General features: G+C 36.0%; 2 protein-coding genes and 3 non-coding genes across 6 annotated transcripts in view; 2 read left to right on the plus strand and 3 right to left on the minus strand.

The window, feature by feature from the left end:
- The window catches only part of LOC114363315 (uncharacterized), a 32542-nt gene extending 17631 nt beyond the window's left edge, over window positions 1-14911 (plus strand). Inside the window, exons 2-4 of the mRNA XM_028319005.1 lie at window positions 13957-14053; window positions 14342-14647; window positions 14834-14911. Coding sequence (XP_028174806.1) covers window positions 13957-14053; window positions 14342-14647; window positions 14834-14911 — 481 coding nt within the window. The remainder of the gene's footprint in view (window positions 1-13956; window positions 14054-14341; window positions 14648-14833) is intronic.
- TRNAS-AGA (transfer RNA serine (anticodon AGA)) lies at window positions 14138-14219 on the minus strand. Its single transcript has one exon. It is a non-coding gene; the product is annotated as a tRNA-Ser (tRNA).
- Window positions 14912-18155: 3244 nt separating the features above from the next.
- On the plus strand, window positions 18156-23440 carry LOC114363305 (uncharacterized). Of its 2 annotated transcripts, none has more exons than XM_028318988.1 (7): window positions 18156-18246; window positions 18637-18942; window positions 19825-20031; window positions 20462-20680; window positions 21602-21685; window positions 21755-21840; window positions 22295-23440. In XM_028318988.1, the coding sequence occupies exons 1-7, from the start codon at window positions 18157-18159 to the stop codon at window positions 22440-22442; spliced, it is 1140 nt and encodes a 379-aa protein (XP_028174789.1). In that variant the 5' UTR covers window position 18156; the 3' UTR covers window positions 22443-23440. The 2 variants fall into 2 exon arrangements, with proteins under 2 accessions (XP_028174789.1, XP_028174791.1); XM_028318990.1 differs by having other exon boundaries at window positions 22304-23440.
- On the minus strand, window positions 18331-18412 carry TRNAS-AGA (transfer RNA serine (anticodon AGA)). The gene has a single exon. It is a non-coding gene; the product is annotated as a tRNA-Ser (tRNA).
- Window positions 19130-19201, minus strand: TRNAT-CGU (transfer RNA threonine (anticodon CGU)). The gene has a single exon. It is a non-coding gene; the product is annotated as a tRNA-Thr (tRNA).
- Window positions 23441-23865: the final 425 nt, after the last annotated feature.

Below are 23865 nucleotides of genomic sequence, written 5' to 3' on the forward strand. Positions count from 1 at the left end.
CTAGCAGTTTAATATTAAACACCATACAATTGCTTGTTACACCTCTACTTATAATGACAGATGAGAAAAGTTTAGCATTACTATGCTAAATATATCTAGAACATGATATGTATTTCAATTGAAAAATTCACTGATTCACCTAAGGCAGTGGAAGTGAAGTATTACGATATTACAAATGCAAAATCATTGCAGGAATATTAAATAATCTGATATACAGGGTGTTAGGTAAATGGGTAGGTATATGAGCCGACACTAGTCCATGTTAACATGGGCATATAAATGGTATGGCGAAGTCAGAAAGGACAATGGGCAAAATGGTACCCGGCTCCAATAGATATGTGTCTAGTATCGTTTGAAAGGTCTTACCAAGATGAACAACTTTTACTATGACCACCAGCCTCAGATCTGGTTGTGTACGCAGATATACATACTTTTTTGCAGAATGGTACCCGGCTCCAATAGTTATGTTTGTAGTGTCATTTGAAAGGTCTTACCGAGACGAACAACATTTACTATGGCCACCAGCCTCAGATCTGGTTGCGTTAGAAGATAAAGATACTTTTTGTGTAACCTAAGTATTATACAGTATGGAAGACAGACGCGCTCGGGGCAGGGCACCGACGAGATGGTCGGACGCGGTGAGGAAGTCGGTGGGCGGTCGGTTTGCATCGTGCGGTCCACACAGCTTATGATCGCAGTCTGTGGAGGAACACTATCTGTGGTCGCGATCCTCATCAGTGAGGGACCGAGGAAGAAGAAGAAGAAGAAGTATCATACGTGTCCATCGTATGGTACACAGTAGATAAATCATAAATCAAACAGTACGGAAGCTTCATACAAACGCTCGAAATCAGACTCACGCACACAGACGCACGCTTTACACGAGCTCTAAGCGAACCTCGCAGTCCATCCGTCGCGAGTGTCGCGCGCGCGCGTTGTGTTTCTAATAATAATTTTATTGCATGCACTGTCCGCTGTATTTTCAAAACTTTAACTCGGCATCTTCAAAACCAGAACTTTAATTTTTAAACTTCGTAATAACTCTGAATTGTAAAAATGAATAAATATTACTTTTTAAATAAAGTGCTTACATCTGATTTTGTAATAGTTCTTTTTAAATTACGTAATTACGCTTTTTAACAATTAATGTGTTCTATTTGATAAAATAAATTGCTTGATAAAGTCAATAGCTATATGAAAGTAAGTATCCGGTATTTTATTTATGAGAATAGAATATCTTCTACCGGCCTCTAATAGTACTTAATCAATTTATTCGATTATGTATTCAATCATTATAGAACCTAATTATTTGATAATTAAAAAACCTAAATAAACGTTTTAACAAATAAGTAAGTCAGAACCTTATTAATTTTATAAAGATTAAGAGTGCCAACCCTAACACTCAGTTGAGGTGTAGGTATTTAACTCGCCGAAAGGGCTAAGTTTCCGTACTGCTTTAGCTCATATATCTACTGTGTATGGTACTTAGGTTATGCGAGGCAGGAAGGGTTTACTGCTCCAGCATCCTTCCTTAACTCTATAATTATTGATGGGGATAATTGTGAAATAAATATTTTTATTTAAAGAAGTACTACCCTTTTATTAATAAAAAGTTACACCTAGGAAGAACCTTGGATTAAAATGACATTTCCATACCAAATGACAATTTAAGCTAGAGTTCAACTAGGGTGTAACTTTTATTACTAAAGGGGTTAAAGTTTTATTACTTCTTAAGGGTTTTATTATGAGTTGCTAAAGCGAATAAACCCACAAGACCCAATAAGTCCACCTACAAGATGGACCGACGACCTCATAAAGGTAGCAGGAAGGCGCTGGATGCAGGCCGCCACCAACCGGCCATTGTGGAAATCATCGGGGGAGGCTTATGTTCAACTGGACGTCCTATGGCTAAAATGATCATGATGATTATGATGAAAGCGAATAAAGGGCTAATAGCTTGGGTAGTTCATCGTAGGTATAATCCTTTCCTTTTCAATGCTTCTTTTAGTTATATTAATAGATTGTAGTCATAATACATACTCGTATACATGGATGATTGTGTTATACTTTCATTATAATACTTAGTGGAATTACTGCTTCCAAAACGTGAATTAGAACTAGCCCCTTAGCAGACATTTTCCTACACCTAAAGACCTTTTAAAATATATATTGGTTATGGCTATTGGAGCGGGTACCACTTTCCATACATTTGTGCCCATCATCCTTTGATATCATCATTTTATTTTTTTTAATTTACATACAAAATAAATTTTATAAAATCCGATTAGTTATTGATTTTTAATTAAAAATTATTTAATTAGGTACATTTGTTTTTATGTCTCATCCATTTTGTACGGAAGGAGAGCTGATTTATAGCTTCAAACCCTTTTTATGTACTTTTGATAATTATTTTTAAAGCATCGATGTCTTTTGTGGAGTTTCACTCGGGAAAAACTTAAAAACTAGTTGGATTCTAGATTACTACCATAGTTAGCGTTAATTAGTTCGTGACACCCAAAGTAGCCAAAAAGTTCGCAACTCGTCTTTGTTGCAATTGGAATAAGATTGTGTTATCAACTTTGTGGCCACTTTGGGTTTCACGAGCTATTCGATGCTAACTGCACCTACTAGATATAAAACTTTAAAGCTCGCACATTCAACCGGGGGTCAAATCTAAATTCAGTCAGAAAAAGAGGGCTAATGTGTTAATTTAGCATATTTTATATCTGAATTAAATATCTCCAATATGATAAATGAATATTAAAATTCGATGAGAAACTACGATCAAGAACTTCTCTTAGTTTATTTTTAGTTGTTAATGGGATATTTATACCTACTTTTCAGTTTATACATATAATGAGAATATGTAAAAATATAATTTCCATGATCGATGATGCGTAATCATAAGATAATGAGGTACCTAATAAATAATACAAGTGTATTTACTGAGAGATTTATGTTGAATATTGAAGATCTACGAAAATTACTCAATAATGAGACTGCATAAACATACAAAATTATGCATGTTATGTACACACATTATGAAGTTACTGAAATGAAAATTATTGCTGTTCACGAGCTGTGGTACTAGTTGCAAAATAGCGATACATCGGAGTCAAGGCTTTTAAGTTGAAAAAGCGACTGAAGCTTTGAAGCTATTTATAGATTTTTCTTTTGAAATTATGCAAGACTCGTTTACACGCTTGTAAAGCTTGTTTTAAGTCTGTCTGGCTATCTTATCTGTCGCCTTATCAATAATGTTAAAATATCTAATACGGATTAGCAAGCTGAAGTGGCAATGGGCAATGGGCAAGGCACATAGAATGCAGCACTGACGGCCGATGGGGCAGCAAGGTTCTGAGGGCTTAGTGTGAGTTTACATCAAACGTCGTCATTAGCGAGCGCGTTAAAAAAAAATGAAGATTTTAGTTCTTGAAAGTTTCCGCTAGGGGCGCTGTACAATCCGTCATACATTAAATGTCACTTTTATACGCAGTCGACGTCGAATGCGGTTGACGTAAACTCACACTACGCCCTCTGGAGTAGATGCCACGCACCGTAAAACGCAGCGTGTGAAGTCCACCTACAAGATGGACCGACGACCTCATAAAGGTAGCAGCAGTAGTAGGAAGGCGCTGGATGCAGGCCGCTACCAACCGGGCGATATGGAAATTGGGGAGGCCTATATTCAGCAGTGGACGTCCTGTGGCTGAAATTATGATGATGATGAGATACCTAATACTTTCCGACAGCTGAGATACAAGACAAGATCTTTCTCGTTATGGAAAAAAAGCGCAACAAAACTGTATCTGTAATAGGACTGTAGGACGTGCATCATTAGATCATTACGCGACATCGTGCGTCGATTACATCAATCTATCACCCGGCCGACGTAAACTGCGCCACACATTATGTCAGCCGAGTAAAAAGTATATTGAAAACTAACTTTAGACCGGTCTATGTACGTGAAAGACGGCTAGGGTGTCAACTTCGGTAAGTTTAGAAAGAAATGTAATACTGAGGAATTTTCTTTTTTTTTTAACAAAAAAGGTTAGTACTTGAGACGTGTTCATTATGAACTAGTCACAACACAAATAAGCATAAAATTAATAACTACCTACTTACTGTTTTTATTGGACGGTACAAAGCCAGGACAGCGCGTAATTAAATAAAGACCTCCTTTAATTTAACTATAATAAACGTCAAAAGTCTTGTCAAAATACATACAGAAATACCGGTTAAAGTTGTAGATACAGTTAAAGTTAAGGTGATGCAACTCAGCCAAATACTATATTTTATTCTCTTCCTCGTTTATAGACACTAACGAGAACCATAAACAAGTTAAGATTATTGGAAATAATTTAATAGGTAACTAACTACTCTTGAGGCTAGTTAATTATCAGCCTTTTTTATTGCATGTAAATAAATAGAAACTTTATTTACATTTAGATAATAAAATAATTACGAGATAAGATTTCTTTACTGGTTTTTCCCCATAAACAATCACTTAACTATGGTATAGGGATGGTAGATAATATGTAAATCAATCTGTAAGAACATATAATTTCTGCCACACACGGCGAACTTATCGTTAGTGAGCTATCCAACCACATCATTTGGATTTAACAAGACCCCTGCCTCAAGACTTTTCAATTATCAATTATCAGTCACGAAGGTACAGGGAATCGTGGATTTTTACACATATTTATTTTAAATTAAGGAATTTATACACCAGTTAGTGCGCAGCGTGACTTTTACTATAAAAAGAGTCAACGTGGAATTGTATGTAGCAGGTATAATCATGTGCTGTTATTTGTTATTTGTTCTTCTTATTGGTTCCCATATTTAATGGTTATCTTTGCTTCGTGTAGTATTGTTTGGTTTTTGTCTGGCTTGAAGTAATTACATCCTCTCATAATTTACTCAGACGGAATTGAATGTTGTGTGTAATTGTTCGAACAAAATTGCATGCTGTGTTGAAAAATATTCGTTAATTTCGAGACAACAACATAAAAGTAAAAATATATTCAATTTGCCTTAAAATAACTTAAAATAAAGTCAAAAATGCTAATAATNAAAAAATTCTAATAATATTCATCTATGAGACAAAAAAAGCAGCTATTGTAGAGGCAGCCACAAATAAGAAAGTCCTTTAAAGGGAAATGCCTAATGAAATTTACCCATATACAGCAAAACCCATGCCTTTCAATGGCTATTCTCGTTGACTTGGATCCAGTCGATTTGTTCTTTAATAGCCTTTTAAATTGATTGGTTTTGAATTATTTGCACTTGATCGGAGTCTTCGTAATGCTAATAAGGTAATAAAATGAAGATGAATCTAAGTCCATCCAAACGGTTCCCAGTCAATCAAAGAAATTGATTAGGTAATAAACTGTGCTTCTAAAAGTGTATAAATTATTAAACTCGATTTTTAATCATAGTCCGATCAAAAGATACGTCCATTGGCTTTATGTGGAGATTGATTACTTATCTGATTGATTGTAAAAGTTAATTAAGCATTCAACTGATGTATCCAAGGGTTTGACCAATTCTTTATTGAAGATCAAGTCTTTGAGAGCTCCTGAGGTGATGTCTCAGTGACGGATGATACATGTAAAGTAACTGATAGATGAGAAAAGTAGCCATGGATCTGACTAGATGAAAGGCTGAGAGGCGTAGCTATGATATCATTTATAAACTTAGGAGGGACAAGACAAATACATACTGACGTTTAATTGTGACTTAGCTGCTACAAATTGGGCGGCTTCCACTTCTTGTTCACTATTTTGTTAAGGAGCTTTAATTTCCATTTTTGTGTTAATTAATTTATAATTTCTTTCCTTCTATTTATAAATTTTGTAAATAACAAACTTATCATACTAAAATCTAGAAAAGTTTACAGCCTAAGTATAATTTTAGTTCAGGCATTATACGAGTATGTAGACTGTGAATCTCTTCATATCCCGTCTTCCCTAACAAATACGGCTATAATTTTCACGGATACTATAATTATCAATTTCCACTCTCCCTGTACTAAATTCTGTAAAATCACTTAGCTTGCTCGCATTCCGTTCAGCCGTAATGATGCGCATAGGTCGTTACGCACGTCACCCGAGGCAATGCGCCTGCGCCTACCGCAATAGATAGCAGCAATAATCTTTTATGCTGAAGGATTTTCGTTCTAAAATCTAACCATATTCTGTAAGATTTTTTTCGAAAATTCCTTACCTAGTTAAGTCATAATTATTATATTTAGTTGAAAAATCGCGTAGCATGATTGTCCTAATACAATTGACATGACAAACACATAGCAAGTGTGATCGACGACTCACTAAGTGCAAATTTTAATGCTTGTTCATGAAACAACCATTTTGCTTTTCTTGCCAAAGTGTTAATAACTAAGCTCAGTATAAGCACTCAAACGGACTGGAACTTACACCTCCAGTGCCTGCAATTTACTTAATTTTGAACCTAAATCTATCAAAATGCAGAATTTTCCAAACTCTTGAAATACCATCTTGATAAGATTCAATTAATATGGTAACCAGGGTAGTTTGCCATGTTTGTAGGGCAGAAACATAAAAAATAACTTTAGCTCAAGAGCTTATCGAAGATCGCTTGTGATGGCTCATTCTGTGAAGTCAACTTTTAAGACAGGTCATGCTGCTTATTCACGCGAATAGATCAGTCAAGTATAATAACCTGAATAAAAAGGAATACAACATGAGCAAGACGTGACCGATGGAAAATACCATTGCATCCCACTGGCATAACCCATTTTGACTTTGAATTGTCTGTCTTTCAAATTTTGAGCTTTTGAGCAATAATAATTTAATCTCGGAATAAAATGTTTGCCAATGATGTGAATATTTATATGTGAAATCCACGGTATCTATCAATAGTAAATTAGAGCACAATAATTAGATTTGCGATACAAATTTGGAAAATATCATAAGGCAGTAAGTTAGAGACATTCAGTTTAACTAATTTGCACTAAAATATGGTCCTGTTTAATTCACAGTTTCGTTTTGATTCGACAAGCAAGTTTATTACATAAAATAACTAAGAGAAATTGACTTTTAGCCCCATCTTTGTGATATTGGCAACCCTAAAAGCTTCTAGGCAAGGCCGCGTAGTTCGACGACCCCTTGCTTCGTAGATAGCGCCATCTAGTTACAATAAAAAGTGCTAAAACCCTCCTCACCGCTCAGATTGGCGATTGGAAATTATATGCAGGTAAAGCTTAAAAACATTCGAGACTAGTTTCATGTTCAAATGAATGTGTAAATCATGGTTTTAATTATTAAAACCTATTTTCGTTTATGTTGTCATCGGCAAACAAATAGGTGCAAGCGTAGGTATGGATACTGTAAGTAAATAGTTTTTCAGCGAGACGCTAGATGTCACTGTGCTTAGTTAACTCACGCGAGCATTTGCATTTTTCATTTTATTTAATATGCTTATCTGAAAAAGCTTCGTCAATTACAAATTAGTAAAGGAAGTTTTTCAAAGTTCTCCAATTTTCACAGGACATAGTGAAAGAAATTTTTTGGACCGGGGAGACCGTTTCTATACGGCCTTCCCAAATAAAATAATAGAAGTTAACATAATGAAATCACCACGCTTTCGTGAAATAAAAGAACGAATAGTTTAGAAAGAAAGAAAGAAAGAAAGAAAGAAAGAAAAAATGTTTATTCAGTATCATCGACAATACACTTGCAATACTTTACTCACTAAGGTACGCGCGGTTCCCCTGGACATACAGTTCAAGCTAACAAGCTAGCAACTGACGATTCGTTAAGCTTTCCGCGTCATGTCTGACAGTTTGACAGACATATTCTAGTAGGCAGGCTAGAATTTAGCCTCAGGCGAAAATTTAACTACCATTTTCGCACCCTTGCAGTGATAATCAATAGCATGATTATAAGCTGTAAAATTGATTTATTTAAATTGAAATACAACCTTTTTCTGACCCAAAGAGATTTATATAGGATGCATTTTTAATACGGTCCTGATTCAACTTCAATCTTCTGATGTGGAGGAGATTGAATTTGGATCAGGTTGAGTAGGTTGAACCCATCAAAAACAATACTTGTCAAAAAAACCAAGTCTCGCAACTCAGTTGTTCTACGGTAAAAAGTTGTGAGATCCATGTAATACCAAGTCCAGGCCAGGAAATCTTTAACGTTTTACATAAATATATTGACTTGGCCATCGCACTAAATAATTTAATTTACACGTGTTTTCATGCGATGGCCAAGTCAATATATTTATGTAAAACGTTAAAGATTTCCTGGCCTGGACTTGGTATTACATGGATCTCACAACTTTTTACCGTAGAACAACTGAGTTGCGAGACTTGGTTTTTTTGACAAGTATTGTTTTTGATGGGTTCNGAATTGAATGTTGTGTGTAATTGTTCGAACAAAATTGCATGCTGTGTTGAAAAATATTCGTTAATTTCGAGACAACAACATAAAAGTAAAAATATATTCAATTTGCCTTAAAATAACTTAAAATAAAGTCAAAAATGCTAATAATATTCATCTATGAAACAAAAAAAGCAGCTACTGTAGAGGCAGCCACAAATAGGAAAGTCCTTTAAAGGGAAATGCCTAATGAAATTTACCCATATACAGCAAAACCCATGCCTTTCAATGGCTATTCTTGTTGGCTTGGATCCAAACGATTTGTTCTTTAATAGCCTTTTAAATTGATTGGTTTTGAATTATTTGCACTTGATCGGAGTCTTCATAATGCTAATAAGGTAATAAAATGAAGATGAATCTAAGTCCATACAAACGGTTCCCAACTTCCCAGTCAATCAAAGAAATTGATTAGGTAATAAATTGTGCATCTAAAAGTGTATAAATTATTAAAGTCGATTTTTAATCATAGTCCGATCAAAAGATACGTCCATTGGTTTTATGTGGAGATTGATTACTTATCTGATTGACTGTAAAAGTTAATTAAATATTCAACTGATGTATCCAAGGGTTTGACCAATTCTATATTGAAGATCAAGTCTTTGAGAGCTTCTGATTATGATGGATCAGTGACGATATATGCTAAGTAACTGACAGGTGAGAAAGTAGCCATGGATCTGACTGGATGAAAGGCTGAGAGGCGTAGCTATGATAACATTTATGAACTTAGAAGGGACAAGATAACTACTGACGTTTAATTGTGACTTAGCTGCTACAAATTGGGCGGCTTCCACTTCTTGTTCACTATTTTCTTAGGGAGCTTTAATTTCCATTTTTGTGTTAATTAATTTATAATTTCTTTCCTTCTATTTATAAATTTTGTAAATAACAAACTTATCATACTAAAATCTAAAAAAGTTTACAGCCTAAGTATAATTTTAGTTCAGGCATTATACGAGTATGTAGATTGTGTATCTCTTCATATCCCGTCTTCCCTAACAAATACGGCTATAATTTTCACGGATACTATAATTATCAATTTCCACTCTCCCTGTACTAAATTCTGTAAAATCACTTAGCTTGCTCGCATTCCGTTCAGCCGTAATGATGCGCATAGGTCGTTACGCACGTCACCCGAGGCAATGCGCCCGCGCCTACCGCAAAAGATTGCAGCAATAATCTTTTATGCTGAAGGATTTTCGTTCTAAAATCTAGCAGAAAAAGCAAAACTGGTTCAGGATTCAGTTAAAAAATCGCGTAGCATGATTTTCCTGAATACAATACTATTTACATGTCAAACACATAGCAAGTGTGATCGACGACTCACTAAGTGCAAATTTTAATGCTTGTTCATGAAACAACCGTTTTGCTTTTCTTGCCAAAGTGTTAATAACTAAGCTCAGTATAAGCACTCAAACGGACTGGAACTTACACCTGCAATTTACTTAATTTTGAACCTAAATCTATCAAAATGCAGAATTTTCCAAACTCTTTTTGAAATACCATCTTGATAAGATTCAATTAATATGGTAACCAGGGTAGTTTGCCATGTTTGTAGGGCAGAAACATAAAAAATAACTTTAGCTCAAGAGCTTTTATCGAAGATCGCTTGTGATGGCTCATTCTGTGAAGTCAACTTTTAAGACAGGTCATGCTGTTTATTCACGCCAATAGATCTGTCAAGTATAATAACCTAAATAAACAGGAATACAACATGAGCAAGTGGCCGATGGAAAATACCATTGCATCCCACTTGCATAACCCATTTTGACTTTGAATTGTCTTTCTTTCAAATTTTGAGCTTTTGAGCATCTCACAAACTTAAGTTAGGTTAATCTCTCAATAATTTTTTGGCCAATGTGAATATTTAAAATTTGAAATCCACGGTATCGATAGTAAATTAAAGCACAATAATTAGATTTGCGATATCAATTTGGGCAATATCATAAGGCAGTAAGTTTAAAGACATTCAGCTTAACTAATTTGCACTAAAATAGTCCTGTTTAATTCACAGTTTCGTTTTGATTCGACAAGCAAGTTTATTACATAACATAACTAAGAGAAATTGACTTTTAGCCCCATCTTTGTGATATTGGCAACCCTAAAAGCTTCTAGGCAAGGCCGCGTAGATTCGTACATAGTAGTTTCAAGACCCCTTGCTTCGTACATAGCGCCATCTAGTTACAATAAAAAGTTCTAAAACCTTCCTCACCGCTCAGATTGGCGATTGGAAATTATTATATGCAGGTAAAGCTTAATTAAAAACATTAGAATGTAGTTGCAGATGTTCAGATGAATGTGTAAATCATGGTTTTCATTATTAAAACCTATTTTCGTTTAAGTTGTCATCGGCAAACAAATAAAGCGCGACTTTTCTTGTAACTGGTGCAAGCGTAGAGATACTGTAAGTAAATAGTTTTTCAGCGAGACGCCAGATGGCACTGTGCTTAGTTAACTCACGCGAGCATTTGCATTTTTCATTTTATTTAATATGCTTATCTGAAAAAGCTTCGTCAATTACAAATTAGTAAAGGAAGTTTTTCAAAGTTCTCCAATTTTCACAGGACATAGTGAAATAAAGTTTTTGGAACCGGGGAGACCGTTTCTATACGGTCTTCCCAAATAAGCTAATAGTAGTAAACATAATGAAATCACCACGCTTTCGTGAAATAAAAGAGCTAATAGTTTACTCACTAAGTTGAGACTAACAGTTTAAGCTAACAAGTGGTGCAATTGGTATCATATAGCTAATTCGTACTTAACATATTTCATCTTCGAATCGATAACCCAAAAATCCTGGGGGGGCACCAGACCAGACCATTATGATTCTGGTGGGCTGGAGTTTAAGGAATTTAGCCGAAAACTCTATTTTTATCGAATTGTAGAGTCTAAACAATATCAGAAATAACAATTAATTGGCATACTATCCCAAAGCAGTGATAGAGTTAAAACTGTACTCACTGGGACATCTAAAAAGCCTAACTGTAGAAAATAAATGACTTTCAATAATCTTATAAACGCGAAAGTTTGTATGGATGTCTGGATGTTTGTTACTCTTTCACGCAAACACTACAGAACGGATTTTGATGAAACTTTACCGTATTATTTTTTATAACCCAGAATAACATATAGGCCATAATTTATGACGATTTGTGACAAACTAAAGTTCACGCGGGTGAAGCCGCGGGCAAAAGCTAGTGTCCATATAAAATACCCATGTCACCAATGGAACTACAAGATCCAGCTCAGTAAATTAACTGTGACATAGATAGCCGATCATCCGTCAGTAAATAACTGATAGCTACTAGTTAGCGATGTAGTTAAACTTCTTGAAAATGTAAATCATTCGTTTGACATGAGCAACTTACAAGTTTTATTTTAAACCTTATGCAGTTAATCATAAGATTCAAGGATTAAATCTATTTTATAGTTACATAAATGATTTATAGTTAAATCTTAACTGTGTCTACAAGCATGCTTCTGTATTACCGGTATTAGTTTGTGACCAGGAACTCATAGCAATTTGTCAATCGGTTTATTCATTGATTCCAGTGTGTAACATTAATATAACAGTATAAGACAGATCAATATAAATATAATTTGAAATTAGAAACCACAATTCACTAAATAACACCCCTTTATAAGAAGGCTATTCCTAATATTATTCTCTAGCCCGAAGTACTGTAAGCTGAAAGAACCTAGCCTCTCCTTAAAAAAGTTAGCCTCTGATTGAACTCTGATTTAAATTGACATTAAGGCCGAGTTGCACCACCTAAAAGCACTAACTTTAACCGGTGTTTTTTGTATGGAGTTTGACAGATTTTTGACGTTCGTTTAAGTTAAAGTAAGATGGTGCAACCCAGCCCAGCTAGTACGGAAATGACATTTTTAACCAGTGTTTTTTGTACGAGTTAATAAGGCCCTAACAGTACACTATGATCACTCAATAGGTAATCAATTTACAGACCATAAAACATTTCATTCAACCGAAAATAATTATTAACTTTAACTAAAACAAGAACCCCAATAGAAGTTAAAACCGTTTAATAACATCTTTCGAATTGTACAAAAAGGTATTAGTTAATTTATTTAAAGAATTATTCGACGCTAAAGTTTGCACCCATAAAAATAAATTGTACAATATCAGAATCTAACCGCGACGCAATAACGAGTTATAATAACTTAACAAAGTCATTACTCTTAAAACATAATTAAAAGCAGTGGTTCCCAACTTGTAGCAGCAGCCCACGATTAATTAATTTTCAAGTACTTACCTACATAATAAATTGTAAGATAGGTACTCCTCACTTTAGGTAATCTGTCTTCATAAATTTTCTTCTTAGAGTAATTGATAATAATCCATACTATGTAGTTCATACTAACTAATATTATTAATTTATGCGAAGTAACTCTGTCTGTCTGTCTGTCTTGCTTTCACGTCTAAACCACTGAACCGATTTTGATGAAAGGCAAAGAGAGTTTGAGTCCCGGGAAAGGACATAGAATAATAAAAAAAATATCCCGGTTTTTTGAAACAGAGACGCGCGCGATAAAGTTTTTTTCTATGACAGACAAAATTCCACGAGGGTGAAGCCGCGGGCGGAAAGCTAGTAGTGACCTAACCAAGTAATATCCTATTCGTTATTTTGTTTGAGGTAGGTATAAGTAGATTTCGATAACAGTAGGTAGATTAACGCCCGCACGCGTAACGCGTAGGTTGTAGAGACGGAGAAAAATTCTTTTTTTTACCTGATCTGACTTACTAAAGATGTATTGTAAAGATGATTTTCTAGGGCGCAGTTATAGAAGTTTGTATAGGGCGACATTGATTTCATATAAAGTGGGTTATGTCCTACAGAAGATTGGCAAACGCTGCGCTAGCAAGCAAAGCTTCGTATTAACGGTACCTGGGCAGTGCTAATGAACTGCGCCTGCGCCATTTATTAACCCGTCAACTCACATGCTTTTATTAGAGATTTATTACACTAAAATATGAAATATGAATGAGTTATGAGGTTTCTATGAAAAAGTTATTTTTTAATCAACTATCAGCAAGTCAATCTTAAATCATGTTTAAATAGTAGAACAGAATAAATAAAAAAGTCATAAAAATGTTATTATGGGAACTAATTATTGTTAAGTAAATTTTTTCTTTGTTTTCCATCACCCTAACCGTTAGAGACATCATATCGTAACCATAATGTGTAGGACTCCAGGCTACGAGATTACCATAATTATACTCTATTATAGCCCGTACTCAGAAACCATAAATGGAATAATTACTTAATTTATAGCCATTTTATTTTGCATAAGTTCATCCAGTAAAAAAATCACCGGCCTAATCTTAGGATAGTCTGTTTTACATCTGCGTAGTAGGTACCAAATATATCACATTCCTAGGTAAGAAAGAAAAAGTTAATTTCGAAACTTTCAGTCGTATAAAAAAGTCACAAAATTAGTTTGCAATCTATAACTCTGTAACTTTTATTCTGTTATGAAAAATAATTAAATACTTGTATTTTGTCCACAGGTTCAAAATGTTGAAGTTATTAGTATTTGTGTGCTTCGCGTCCCAAGTCTTCGCAAACAGCGATGACCGGTTCATCAAGAAATACGCCATGATGAAGGTAAATAACATTACTTAATAGAATGTAAAAATAAAATATAATTATATGTTTCAAAATTATGTATTAAAAATATTCAAAAAAGTTCGCAGTCGGTAGGATTCGAACCTACGCTCCCAGAGGGAATCTGATTTCTAGTCAGACGCCTTAACCGCTCGGCCACGACTGCTGTTGTTGAAGTGACGAAATTTAAAGACAAGAAATAAATAACATTTTTAATTTTTATTTGAGTACCTAACTACTCTGGTAAAATATAAAAAATTGTCAAACTAAAAACTCTTTCCTTCATAGATTTACGAAAGCTGTTTCGGACCCGAAGTAGTGAAACAAATCCGCAAAGAAATGAAGGAGGCGTATGCAAAGTGCTCCGCACCGCCATCTGTCGAAGAACCGCCGAACCCGCAGATACCGTCTATATTGCTAGGAAAACTCCCGCCCGGCTTCTCGATGGACCCGAGCACGCAAACCATCATTAAGCCGCTAGATGGCGCTATTCACAACAACCAAGAAAATGAACACAACCAAGACCAGCCAATGCCACCTCAGAAACCACCCATGGGACCAGGAGGAGTGCCATTTAATTTCAGGCCACATGCGGTAATTATTAAATAAATAAATATTATTTTATTTAAAATATTTTTTGTCAAGTAAAAAAAAATCAACAATGCAATCGTGTAGGTCAGGTATTTAGTACTCGTGTAAAAAAATGCCAAAGAATAAAATCAAATCAAATTTTAAAATAAAGTTATAAAATAAAAAACAAAAATAAAAAAGATTTCACAGATGCCTCCTGTGAGGATTGAACTCACGACCCCTGGTTTACGAGACCAGTGCTCTACCACTGAGCTAAAGAGGCGATGAGTGGAGTGGCGAAATATTAGTACCAATTCTNTAATGCCTGCATAGCTAATGAAAATTCAGCCTTCTAGTTTTATCCACAACGAAGTTACAGGCAGTCGAAAATGGCCTGAATTGCTTCGAGAAAAGGATGGTACGGCCGTGCCGCTTTTTTGCTCGACTTGGTGGGGGCACTGCCGTGCCCTCAGATCATGCTAGCTCGCATCAATACTTATGACTATAATTTGTATATTTTAAAGACTGTAAACCCTTGAAAAGGAGGCTGACAATAGTGACTGAGTTTCTTGCGCTGCTTCTTCTCAGCACTGGCCCATTTATTGTCCTGAAGCAGTGGTAGGGTTAATATTGGGACGTGTATAAGTGCTTTTTAAAAGCCAATTTGCAAAAATAAATTAGTTATGAGTTTTATTTTTTATCATCTTCTCCTTAACAATTACTCAATTATGTGCACTCTAGGTAGGTAGACAAGTTGTTTAAAGCCTGTTGCGTTACTGTAGATCTGTGGCGAATTTACCATTAGGCTGGAGTTTAAGGAATTGGGCCGAAAACTCTATTTTTATCGAATTGTAGAGTCTCAACAATATCAGAAATAACAATTAATTGGCGTACTATCCCAAAGCACTGATAGAGTTAAAACTGTACTCACTGGGACATCTAAAAAGCCTATCTGCAGAAAATAAATGACTTTCAATAATCTTACTTCTACCAGTCTTACTAATATTATAAAAACGATAGTTTGTATAGATGTCTGGATGTTTGTTACTCTTTCACGCAAACACTACAGAACGGATTTTGATGAAACTTTACAGTATGATTGTTTATAACCCAGAATAACATACTATAGGTCATAATTTATGACGATTTGTGACAAACTAAAGGTCACACGGGTGAAGCCGCGGGCAAAAGCTAGTGTCCATATAAAATACCCATGTCACCAATGGAACCACAAGATCCAGCTCAGTAAATTAACTGTGACATAGATAACCGATCATCCGTCAGTAAATAACTGATAGCTACTGGTTAGCGATGTAGTTAAACTTCTAGAAAATGTAAATCTAACGTGTACCTAATCATTCGTTTGACATGAACAACTTACTAGTCTTATTTTAAACCTTATGTAGTTAATCATAAGATTCAAGGATTAAATCTATTTTATAGTGACATAAATGATTTATAGTTAAATCTTAACTGTGTCTACAAGCATGCTTCTGTATTACAGGTATTAGTTTGTGACCAGGAACTCATAGCAATTTGTCAATCGGTTAATTCATTCATTCCAGTGTGTGACATCAATATATCGGTATAATTGAAACCACGATTCACTAAATAACACCCCTTTATACTTCCTAATATTATTCTCTAGCCCGAAGTACTGTAAGCTGAAAGAACCTAGCCTCTCCTTAAAAAAGTTAGCCTCTGATTGAACTCTGATTTAAATTGACATTGAGGCCGAGTTGCACCACCTAAAAGCACTAACTTTAACCGGTGTTTTTTGTAAAGAGTTTGTCAAATTTTTGACGTTCGTTAAAGTTAAAGTAAGATGGTGCAACCCAGCTAGTATGGAAATTACATTTTAAACGAGTGGTCGTCCCGGGTTAAACAATTTTTGTACGAGTTAATAAGGCCCTAACAGTACACTATGATCAAAAGGTAATCAATTTACAGACCATAAAACATTTTCATGCAACCGAAAATAAGTATTAACTTTAACTAAAACAAGAACCCCAATAGAAGTTAAAACCGTTTAATAACAGTATTAGTTAATTTATTTAAAGAATTATTCGACGCTAAAGTTTGCACACCTATAAATAAATTGTACAATATCAGAATCTAACCGCGACGCAATAACGAGTTATAATAACTTAACAAAGTCATTACTCTTAAAACATAATTAAAAGCAATGGTTCCCAACTTGTAGCAGCAACCCACGATTAATTAATTTTCAAGCATGGACGACAGCACATCAACCTAAACACAGTGGCGTCTTATCTCGTTGTGATACAGGCTATTTTGCAACAAAAATGTAAAGGTATCAACATCTTATCAAGGTCTGTGCAGCAGTGGACGACCTATGGTTGAAAAGATGATGATGATAGGAATAAAGATACTCAATTTTACTTCATTGCGAGCGGTTTCCATGCAAATGGTGTAGGTTGCGGGGACGGAGAAAAATCCTTTTTTTGACCTTCAGGTCAAAAGAAAATGGTCACATCTTTAGTCAGTCTATTCATAGACTGACTAAAGATGTGACCATTTTCTGGGGCGCAGTTATAGAAGTTTGTATAGGGCGACATTGATTTCATATAAAGTTATGTCCCACAAAAGATTGGCAAACGCTGGGCTAGCAAGCTAAGCTACGTATTAACGGTACCTGAGCAGTGCTAATGAACTGCGCCTGCGCCATTTATTAACCCGTCAACTCACATGCTTTTATTAGAGATTTATTACACTAAAATATGAAATATGAATAAGGTAAGAGGTTTCTATGAAAAAGTTTTTTATAATCAACTATCGGCAAGTCAATCATATATCACGTTTAAATAGAACAGAATAAAGAAAAAAGTCATAAAAATGATTTCTTTTTCTTCCGATTAGCCTTTTAAAAAGCGCTTTTACACGTCCCAACATAATTTTAACCCTACCACTGCTTCGGGACAATAGAAGTACTATTAACAAATTACCATCATGTTTTTAAAAGGGTTACAATAGTATTAAAAATTCTATTTGTGGCATTAAAGTGCATGTCAGACTTGTAAGACAGTGTTAAAATTAAAACGTTCTTTATTACTATTCCCCCATTGTTATGGGAACTAATTATTGTTATGTAATTTTTTTCTGTGTTTTCCATTACCCTAACCGTTAGAGACATCATATCGTAACCATAATGTGTAGGACTCCAGGCTACGAGATTACCATAATTATACTCTATTATAGCCCGTACTCAGAAACCATAAATGGAATAATTACTTAATTTATAGCCATTTTGCATAAGTTCGTCCAATAAAAAAATCACCGGCCTAATCTAAGGATAGTCTGTATTACATCTGCGTAGGTAGGTACCAAAGATATCACATTCCTAGGTAAGAAAGAAAAAGTTAATTTCGAAACTTTCTGAAAATAAGTCGTATAAAAAAGTCACAAAATTAGTTTGCAATCTATAACCTATATGATCTGTGCTATAACTCTGTAACTTTTATTCTGTTATATGAAAAATAATTAAATACTTGTATTTTGTCCACAGGTTCAAAATGTTGAAGTTATTAGTATTTGTGTGCTTCGCGTCCCAAGTCTTCGCAAACAGCGATGACCGGTTCATCAAGAAATACGCCATGATGAAGGTAAATAACATTACTTAATAACATGTAATAAAATTTTAATTTATACGTTACAAAAATTATGTAATAAAAAAATTCAAAAAGTTTCGCAGTCGGTAGGATTCGAACCTACGCTCCCAGAGGGAATCTGATTTCTAGTCAGACGCCTTAACCGCTCGGCCACGACTGCTGTTGATGAAGTGACGAAATTTAAAAACAAGAAATAAATATTAATTTATTTGGATATTAGTGAAGTCAAAAATGCAGATAATTTCATAAACGCTTAATTTTTTAATTTATCTTATATATTTTGTATATTTCAATACAAATAACAACCTGATATTTTTATTTCAGTACCTTATTACTCTGGTAAAATATAAAAAATTGTCAAACTAAAAACTTTTTCCTTAATAGATTTACGAAAGCTGTTTCGGACCCGAAGTAGTGAAACAAATCCGCAAAGAAATGAAGGAGGCGTATGCAAAGTGCTCTGCACCGCCATCTGTCGAAGAACCGCCGAACCCACAGATACCGTCTATATTGCTAGGAAAACTCCCGCCCGGCTTCTCGATGGACCCGAGCACGCAAACCATCATTAAGCCGCTAGATGGCGCTATTCACAACAACCAAGAAAATGAACACAACCAAGACCAGCCAATGCCACCTCAGAAACCACCCATGGGACCAGGAGGAGTGCCATTTAATTTCAGGCCACATGCGGTAATTATTAAATAAATAAATATTATTTTATTTAAAATATTTTTTGTCAAGTAAAAAAAAATCAACAATGCAATCGTGTAGGTCAGGTATTTAGTACTCGTGTAAAAAAATGCCAAAGAATAAAATCAAATCAAATTTTAAAATAAAGTTATAAAATAAAAAACAAAAATAAAAAAGATTTCACAGATGCCTCCTGTGAGGATTGAACTCACGACCCCTGGTTTACGAGACCAGTGCTCTACCACTGAGCTAAAGAGGCGATGAGTGGAGTGGCGAAATATTAGTACCAATTCTTAAGTCATCAATTTTGTTTATTGATTAAAGTAAAAATGACTATCAGTTTATTTAATTAGGACTTTATTATTATTGCTGTTTTTATAATTTTACCGGCAATTGTTTTTTACTTAGAATCTTACTTATCTAAGTTACAATTAGTTTGGTAGTATTGGTACTTTAGAATATTCTACACCCTACTACGAGTATAATTAATTAGAATTAGTTATTTTTTCATTTATTGATGCATCGATTGAATTTTTTCTTTCCAATTTTTATGATTAATTTAGGGAGCAGCGTTTTTTAATTATTTTTAAACGTTGTTGCACAAAGAAAAGTACATTGAAGAACATTTATAAGCTCTTACTTGCTTTTCTTTTAAAAAGCATTCATCCTTTCTTTATTATTAAAACGCCTTAGTTACTAAATCATAGGAATGTATACTAAATAAGGAAGTAAAGGTTATAAATTATTAAAGAAATTATGAGTGCTTTTTAAAAGCAAACAATTAATTATTAGTAGAGATTTATTTTTTTCAGAACCTATCCGCGAAATCAGCCTCTCCCACCCCCTACATAATGATAAATGACCATAACTTTTATTTTTCAGAACCCCTTCGCGCAGCCAGCCGTCCCCCCCTTCATGATGAATGGGAACCCCCAATTCCGGCCGTATTCGCCCGCAGCCCCCTTCTACCAGGTGCCTTACAACCCTGGCCTGTTCTACCCCCAGGGGTTGTACAACCCCTACGCGCAACCGCAGTACCAGCAAGGGTTCTACCAGCAGCAGCCTTACTTTGGGTCTAATAGGGTGGCGGTAAGTTGTATTTTTTAAACAAGCATGTTTTTCTTTTTTTTAATTAAAAATAAGCGAGGCCGTTGTGAGTTTTCATTTTTTTTTTTTTTTTTTCATTTTTTAACTGATGAAAACCCTGACACAAAAGAAGACACCAGTTACCTATTATTAGCCACCTTTCTTTACTACATCTGAAACTTTATCAAGAAAGGGTTGAGATTGGCCCTTAGTTCACTATATTGGCTACTTTAAAAAGTTTTTATTTGGATACGCAAAAGTAAGCGTGCAAAAAGGGTCTTCTTAACTCAGCATTTTAATCGTGTCAGAATGGTACTGATTTTCATCCGGTGACTTTTAAGGCACATCCCTTGATCAGAAGTACCCACTTTAGCACAAACTTCGACTTCGAACTTTATCGATGTGCAAATAAAGATCGTTTGCTTTGAAACAGCGTGATATGGACCTCCGTGAGCGCCTCGACGTCATCTCCCGCGGGCCAGCCGGCACACGCGTGAAGAACATCACGTGTGTGATGCAGGAGCTCGGCTACGTGGACCACAGCCTCGAGCCCAACTACGAACAGATCACGCAGCGGATCAGCGACCTGCCGGTGTCTTCCGAACTCAAGGGCGACATCCAGGACGGGCTGCAGTTCTGCAGGAAGTTCTCTGTAAGTAGACGTGATCCACGAGCTAGCTACATGAGTGTGTGATGCAGGAGCTCGGCTACGTGGACCACAGCCTCGAGCCCAACTACGAGCAGATCACGCAGCGGATCAGTGACCTGCCGGTGTCTTCGGAACTCAAGGGCGACATCCAGGCCGGGCTGCAGTTCTGCAGGAAGTTCTCTGTAAGTAGACGTGATCTAGAACATCACGTGCATGATGCAGGAGCTCGGCTACGTGGACCACAGCCTTGAGCCCAATTATGAGCAGATCACGCAGCGGATCAGCGACCCGCCGGTGTATGTTTGTCCGTTGTCAGGACTGGCTGCAGTTCTGCAGGAAGTTCTCTGTGAGTAGACGTGATCCACGAGCTAGCTACGTCACGTGCGTGATGCAGGAGCTCGGCTACGTGGACCACAGCCTCGAGCCCAACTACGAGCAGATCACGCAGCGGATCAGCGACCTGCCGGTGTCTTCGGAACTCAAGGGCGACATCCAGGACGGGCTGCAGTTCTGCAGGAAGTTCTCTGTAAGTAGACGTGATTCACGAGCAAGCTAAATCACGTGCGTGATGCAGGAGCTCGGCTACGTGGACCACAGCCTCGAGCCTAACTACGAGCAGATCACGCAGAGGATCAGCGACCTGCCGGTGTCTTCGGAACTGAAAGGCGACATCCAGGACGGGCTGCAGTTCTGCAGGAAGTTCTCTGTGAGTAAACGTGATCCACGAGCTAGCTACATGAGTGTGTGATGCTGCAGGAGCTCGGCTACGTGAACCTTAAGGATATACTCATACCTGTAGAAGTTATTGGTAGAATAACTTTTCTTCAATTTTGGTTTGGTTAGGTACTAAATCCCTAATATCTGTAAATTAGCAATCCATTTTTATTTTGTTGTTTTCGATACTAAATAAATTTATTTTTGCAGCAATGCGTGCCAGACGTGAAGCGTGATATGGCGCCCTTGTCACAGGAGCTGATCAAACCGATGTTCTTCTTCCGATGCTATAAGGTAATTATTGTAGTTCTTTATATGAAGTATAGATACAGATAAGCTTTAAATAACAATTTTGTATTTCAGCACAAGAAGCTGGAGGCGTGCATCATGAAGGACATCCGTGAAAGATTCACCACTGAGGAGGAGCTGGACACTGACACCGATTTTAGGTAAATATCTCTATATTATTCTTATTTTACATATTAATTACTATTTCTACTGTCAATAGCCCTTTTCAATCGAGAATGAACTTTCTAGCAAGTAGGATTTTAATCGTTCTTCAATTTAAGCCACAATAGTCGAACGGTGAAGGGGTCGGACTTGTAGAATCGCGTCCGGGAAACGCGGGTTTGGTCCCCGCCGTCGCTCGACTATTGTGGTGAGCTCACACTCAGCATATTAAGCTTAGTACGAAGGGCTAAATGCATTTACTTATCATCAGCTAGAGAGCCGCTTCCAACAAACCAGCCAATCTGGAAATCATTGGGGGAGGCCTATGTTCAGCTGTGTCTGTCCTGTGCCTGAAATAATGATGACGAAGATGATTAATCATCAATCATGCATTGTGACTGACGTGGATTCGTCTTCGTGATTATACAAGCAGTCAAAAACTAATTGGAACAGCTTCCACAGGTCCCTCTCGCGGTCCGCCCGGTCACTCCGCGACGATCCCCTCAGCGACCCTCGGTTCGAGGCCCTGGACGAGATGGCGGTCTACCTCTACGACTACCTGAGCGGAGGGAACGGACTGGACTTCGACCTGTATATGTAGATTAAGGAAGAGGGGTTCCCTTGCCAATGCTTTTGAACTAGCTGGCCCAGCGAATTTGTACGTTGTTCATCAGAAATTTTAGGATTCACAGAGCATGGAATCGCCGCGCGCCGCCCGCTAGCGTCGATTCTTTCAAATCGATCCAGTAGTTTTGGAGTTTATTCAAATCAAAATACAAACAAATAATTAGTTTCCACGTTATGATATTAGTTTGTTTTCTCTTTATAATAATAGTTTGATTAGTTTTTGGTAAGTCAAGAGCTAAGACATTAGTATGACTTGCATGATTCACAAAGAAGCTTAATGTGGTGCATCTATGATTGGGTAAGCAATCTTGATGGCATATAAAGCGTAACAGTTGCACTGCAATAGTAGCTCTTATATTGTAGAGAATAAAGACAACTTCAAAGTCAAGATGTTACGTCTAATGTGCTATTTATGAAGCTCTACTTATTGAAATATGTTGTAACTTTATTTATTAGAATTTCAAAGAAGGATTTATCAAAAATGTTTTAAAAATTTACTGAATGGGCGCTATGAAGACTGGGAACCTCTGCTTGAGACTGACTTTAATTTTCATTTTAATTTTGTATAGGTAGTTTGATAATGAGTTTGATAGAGATGTTTTTTACGATCTTTTTGTTCGTAAACGAAACGTTTCGAAAATTACTTGTATAAACATTGCATTTATTTTTAATTTTATTGTGTCACAAAGTGACTTCAAGCTCAATTATCAAATAAAATTCAACCAATCACAGGCTTGAATTAGTAGATTTTTTTATATTTACTAAAACTTGCTTTCGTACTTTTCAGCCAGTAGAAAAAGGTCAATATTTTCCATGTTTAGAATATAGTTTCTTATTTCCACCAGATTTTTAGTAACTAATGTGTCTTTCAATACGACAAGCTTGCCATTTGTTGCATTTATTCCTATTTTTCGGGGTATAGCGGTTAGAAATTTCAGGGAAACTTGCTGCATTGAATCATGAATATGTTTTTTTTTTTTTTTATGGCAACCAAACCTCTCTGGGAGGTTTATTTCTGCCAATGTCGAGTGAAAATTGACATAGTTATCAATAGAACGTGGGTGTTTCAGTTCTATTGATTTATCATGGATTCCGTGGAGTTAAGTATGTTCGTAAGCAGGTTTCAAGACGCCACCGGGTCCAAAGCGGGTTGTTCATACGACAACCCACTCGACACTCGATGCGCGCTCAAATTCGAAGTATTTCAATGTTTTTTATAATTTATCACTTCACTGCACTTTAGAACACAAAATAACACTAAATTTGTACACTAAAGTCCATTAAATAATAAATTGAAACCATTAAAACAGATCGACCATGCTTCCCGTTCAACTACCCTCCACGGAATCTATTTATTTTATTTATGTAGGTACCTAATTGCATTTATGATTGAAAAA

Source organism: Ostrinia furnacalis, unplaced genomic scaffold (assembly GCF_004193835.3).
Source record: "Ostrinia furnacalis isolate ACB-3 unplaced genomic scaffold, ASM419383v2 OfSCF7056, whole genome shotgun sequence".
Classification (NCBI taxonomy): Eukaryota; Metazoa; Arthropoda; class Insecta; order Lepidoptera; family Crambidae; genus Ostrinia; species Ostrinia furnacalis.